The following is a 5,416-nucleotide window of genomic DNA, read 5'->3' as shown; positions in this document are numbered from 1 at the left end:
CTATCCTGGGAAGACAGATTAACTGCTTGTGGCTAGCTGAAACCATGGGACTTTCTAGTGGCTGCTGGGACCAGTTTTGCCTCAGGGAATTGCCATCATTTCTTGTGCATGGCATCAGTTAGGCAGTTGATATTACGATCTGTGTACTAAACCCAAGCCCAACCTAACAAACAAATCTCTGTCCAGGAGGTGCTTGCCTCAGGGATGTATAGTAGTGATGCTTTAGTCTGCTTTGGCCCTACTTTACTCATCATTCTTTCAAATATTGGAACTTAAAATCCCTCCCCTTTTATCCCAGATACTAGTAATTGTTCATTAGAAAGTTTTGTGCTCTTAGGTTGAAATGTTACAAAAGAGCGGCCAGCGCCTGAGTCAGCCAGAAAAATAACTCCTTCCTCTTTAGACCCTACTGCCAGGTTTATCAAGGACTCCTCGTGGGGCCTATTAAATCCCTGCCCACCTTACTTCTCATTAAATGCCCTGGGGGAATCATTCCCTTTCCTCCTTTCATCCTAGGCGGTCCCTCTTAAAGAGTACTGGCTTTTCCTGTTTGAAGCATCTGTTGCCATGTTTGGGATTCTTTCTCTGAGCTCTTTTACCACTTCCCGGTGTGGCTTCTCGGGTCCCTTTTCTTCCTTTGAGGCTCTTTGATCTAGCTTCTTGACAACCTTCTCCACTGCAGAGACCATAGTTCTGGCCTTTTGTTTTGGTCTGACCTCATCTCGACAAATACTTTTTGAACCTCTTTCAGCAACTCTTCTATATTTTTCATCCCATTCACTCAGTGTTTTGTAATATCTGGCCAGCTGAATTTCTTCACGTGCAGATGAGGATAACAGTATTTATCTTCTGAGATTATTGTGAAACTCAGAGATAATATGTCCAGTGCCTCCTTCAGAATAAACATTTTTACATTTACATTGCAATTATTAATTTTGGCCTTTTTCTTTTTCTTTTTAGACATGATCTTGATAGTATTTCAGGATGATCTGGAGCCTGCTGTCTAGCCCAGGCATGCCAGAATTCTCAAAACTCTTGCCTCAGTCTGGGATTACAGACATGTACCACCACTTCTGGCTATTAATTCTGGTTTCTTAGTATGTTACCTGTACATTGTTTTATGCTTTTGTTTGTAATGACATGATAATGTTTATTATATGCTTTTGTTTATCATCGTATTATAATGATATTTATAAAATACCATTTATAAAAGTATTGATGCCATCCTACTGGCTTTTCAACTAGTAAAACTGTTTTCTCATTTAAGAATAAGATAAGAACAATGAGGACTGGGAGGAGTTGGACAACATTGGCAGTCAAAACTTGTGGTACAGAGGGTGGGGCTGTTAAAAGTTTTTTGAAGACCACAGAGTATGAGAGGAAGTATGTAATACTCCTTGAGTATTACAGCTTGCTTCCTGAAAGGTTGTGTAGGAAAAATGCCTCAGAAGAGTGCCCCAAGACAGACCTCACACTATCTCCTATTCTGGGGATGTTGATGGTGAACAAATGATGACAAAAGATAAGCAGAAATGACAACAAGAAGAAATGGTATACACAGCCCTTTGCTAGAACGCACATTACCTTTTATTTTCCAAACACTCAAATGCAGTGGATCTCTTTCTTTTTTTTTTGCAGAACCGAGAAATTGAACTCAGGCCCTTGCACTTGCCAGGGAAACACTTATTCCATGGAGCCATCTCCCTGGCCACAGTGGATCTTAACGGGGTCATTCTTGCCCCCCAGGGAGCACATGCCACTGTCTGGAGACATTTTTGTTTTTACAACTTCAGGATATATAAGAGTTTAACAGCTAGAGGCCAGGGAGTTGACTAAGTGTTCTACAATGCCCAGAGCAAGCCCTCAGAATAAGTACTGAGGTCAGAATGTCAATAATGCTGAGGTGAAGAAACTCTGCTTGCATTAACAAGCATGATGGACTACATAGCTACAGGTCCGGAACCTAAACATCTGAGTAGCTCTCAGCATTCAAATTTGCATTTCCGGTTCCACAACTCATGCTCTTTCATCATACCATAGTGGCAAGACCAGAGATGGGAGGAATGGCCAGTGTGATGATCCAGTGTACAAACTGGTGCTCCCGCAATATTGATGGAGACATTCGTTGTGTTAATGAATGAGTAAATGAAGAATGAATAAAGGAAGGAAATGAGGATGGGTGCAGTTGCTCCACAGCTGTGAAGACATGCCTCCTTGCTCTTGTTCCACAGCCCAAAAGTGAGTCAGGGAATTATGATGGAGAGAGAGAAAAAAAATCAAAAGATGGTGGGTATCTAAAGCCTCTATGTTCAATTTCAGGAGGGGTCCAGATGCTGGTGTCTGAGTCTCCAAATGGAAGATGTACCAGAAGACGCCCTGTACAACCCACCTCCACTACCTTCCTAGGGAAGATGGAGACAGGTACGAAGCTCTGAATTGAGTTTAGGTGGTCATTTTCCTTTCTCCCACTTTCTCCCAAGGGTTCAGGCCAGCTGTGGCCCCAAAAGGAAGAAGCGGGGAGTTGCTTCTCACATTCTTCCCAGTTTCTGTGGCTTGGGCTGAGCAGGAGATTCTGGGAAGCTCTGAATCTCTTAGAAGGGAACAGATGAAAGAGGGTGGAAGGGGAGGAGCCTATGATTAAATAGACCGTTTCTTTTCACTTCCTCTTTCGGACTCCAGAATTTGGCTGTTTTCTTGGTGAAGAGAAGCTGCGTGTTGGAGTCAGCTTGCTGCAGAGATGATGGGAATCCCTGTGTTCCTGCCTGTCCTGGGCACCAAGAGTCCCCACGCTGACCGCAAGCCCTTGCAGACCTTGGGCCACATGCTGCTGTGGATAGCTGTGCTGATCCTGGGTGAGTCATGGACCCGAAGAGGGAGGCAGGAGCAGGAGCACCTGGATTGAGGCTGATCCTGGGTAGGGAGAAGGTGGCAGAAGAGGGACAGTTAGGAGGGTGCAGGCAGCAGTTCAGATCTGACAATCCCACCGGTGCTAGTAAATCAAAGTCGGCAGAATTTTGTTGTTTTTTTAACTCTTACTCAGTTTTACTGGGCACTCAGCCTCTGTCCCTCTGCCACTGCCTCCATCAGCACCTGCTCTGAAGAAAGTTTCATGATCTGATTTAAGTGACAGCGTATGGCCAGAATGTTTCCCTTTGAATTTGTCTCACATGAGACCAAACCTCAGACAAGAGGAGCAGTTTTGCCTTAGACAAGGGGTGGTGAGGAGCTCTAAGAGGCACTTGGGGGTGGGTAGCAATGGCCCTTCCCTGAGCTGCTGAAGCCACTTCATATAGCAGAAGCCTGTTCTCTTTGCTTATAAGGAAATTTCCCTGGGAAGAACCACAGGGAACCAGGGCTCAGAGAACCCCGGGAAATTTTGGAATTGTCATTTATAGGACCAGAGAAATCATGCATGCTTCCTTTCACTGCAGAGACCGTGGGGTGGGTCCTGGCTGTGGTCAGGGAGAAGACCATTGTTTTAAGCCAAGACAGAGGACTCTTTTAGGATCAGGATCTTAGCTGAGGGCAGGGGATGGGAAGTGATGGTGCTGGATACTTGGAAGAGGTTGGGGAAGTGCACTAGGGAAGGCCTACTGCTGAGGCTCTTCTCTGGTTGTGTTCTTGGGGTTCCACTCTCACCTCTCAGAGGAAGACTTGCAGTCCCTCTCTGAGTCACATGCCTGACTGATAGTGTGCCCTGGTCAGCTCTGGGAGCCCTCAGCCTCCATGTTGGAGGACGGGGCCTACAGGATGCAGTAGTAAGGAGGAGAGTAGCTCCCTGTGGAAGCAGAACAGTGTGAAGAGACCATTGAACTATCTCATTTTTCCCACAGTTGAGTTCAGCCCTAGAGGGGTGATGTCTTCACTTTTTGTATTAATAGCACTCAGTAGAATAAATGCTTGCTTGGCAAGTGCAAGGGCCTGAGTTCAATCCCCAGTCCTGCCCCCCCCCCAAAAAAAAAAAAAATTGCACTCCCAGTGTGCTGGACCTCTGCCCAAGAATCCTCAGAGACACTTGTGGTGTTTTCTTCCGGTTTGCCTTTTGCTAAACTGCCAAAGACCTACTCTATCTTTTCTGGGCCTTCCAGTTTAGGTTTTCATCACCTGATGACTCAGTGTTACAACACCCCTTGAATGTACCTTAGTTGCTTCTGTCTCTGCCCCACCGGATCCCAGCTGCAGGCTAAGGAACAGAATCTCCAAATCTGCCTGTGGCCGAGTCACTGCTCCCCAACTTCAGTGTTGGTCATTGCCTATCGAAAAGCTCTAGTTTTACCCTCCTGTAGTGCAAGTCCCCACTGCACCCCAAATGGTTTTTTCTTTATAGCCAAGCAGCGACTATCCTGCGCTTCATTTTCAACATCTCTGTGATTCTCCAATTGCTTTGTTTAAACCTGCTACAGGTTCTATGTACCGGATACCCTTCTAGGATCTGGGGACTTATCCTTGAGCTCAACAAACACTTTTGCTGACCTAAAGTACAAGATCTCTTTCATCATAAGCACAAGGGTGTGATACCGTTAATTTATTGGACGTGGGAGAAAGACCTGACTGCTGGCTTCACTCTTCTTCTCTCATCTCTCTCTTGTTCTTCATCTTCCCTTCTTTCACCCGCTCTTCCACTCCACTGTCTCCTTTGCCAGTCCTACATACTCAGGGTTTTGGCTGTCATTTCTTCGTCAGTACTTCTTCAGATCTACTTGTCTTGCTCATCTCTATATGATTTCATAGTTGTGCCTGTGGACTGGATATCTCCGAGTAAATTTGTCAAGTTACAGCAAAATATATTTAATATCCAATTTACCGTCTTCCACTTACAAGTGTTCTTATCTTTCTAAGATTTATATTTGCTTCAACACAGTCACCCTTTTCCTAGTCATGTGCTTATATCTCCTCTATATTTCAATCAGTGCCAAGTTCTCTGAGTTATGTCTTTTAAATTTTTCCCATGAGTATTCTCTTCTCTTTCCACCATCAATACAGGTGACTGAGTAAAAGCATGGAGATTGTCCGTGCATATGGTGAAAACAGAGAAGGGCAAGGAAGGTTAGGGGCATTTGTAACGTGGTGATTTTAGTGCAGATCATTAAGCCCAAACTGTATAGGGAGGGAGGTCAAGGCAAGCTGGGCTGAAGGGTGGAGGGTGAAGGACAAAAGCTTTGGGATTTATTATTTATTTTTGTTGCGGGGGATACCGGGAATCAAATCCATGACCTTCACACTGAGTTACATCCTGATGCATTTTTAAATTTTTTTTATTTTGAGACAGGGTCTCATTAGGTCACTAAGCTGCCCAGGCAGGGCTCTAGTTGCAATCCTGCCTTAGCCTCCCAGAGTGCTAGGATTACAAGCAGGTACCATCATACTCTGCTCAGCTTTGACATTTTCTTCTTTCCTCCTCCTCTTCCTCCTCCTC

General features: G+C 45.0%; 1 protein-coding gene across 2 annotated transcripts in view; it reads left to right on the top strand.

Annotated features, from left to right (window-relative positions):
- The first annotated feature begins 1,775 nt into the window (after positions 1 to 1,775).
- The window catches only part of LOC101576272 (low affinity immunoglobulin gamma Fc region receptor II), an 18,061-nt gene continuing 14,420 nt past the window's right edge, over positions 1,776 to 5,416 (top strand). The window contains exon 1 of one of the 2 annotated variants that reach the window (XM_023699741.1): positions 1,776 to 2,852. In XM_023699741.1, the coding sequence (XP_023555509.1) occupies positions 2,738 to 2,852 (115 nt within the window). In that variant the 5' untranslated portion in view covers positions 1,776 to 2,737. The remainder of the gene's footprint in view (positions 2,853 to 5,416) is intronic. The other variant, XM_012516642.2, reaches the window with a different exon arrangement.

The sequence above is a fragment of the Octodon degus genome, unplaced genomic scaffold (assembly GCF_000260255.1).
Source record: "Octodon degus isolate 3935 unplaced genomic scaffold, OctDeg1.0 scaffold00116, whole genome shotgun sequence".
Classification (NCBI taxonomy): Eukaryota; Metazoa; Chordata; class Mammalia; order Rodentia; family Octodontidae; genus Octodon; species Octodon degus.
Note: the sequence above shows the minus strand (reverse complement) of the source record. Positions and strands in the feature narration are given on the sequence as shown.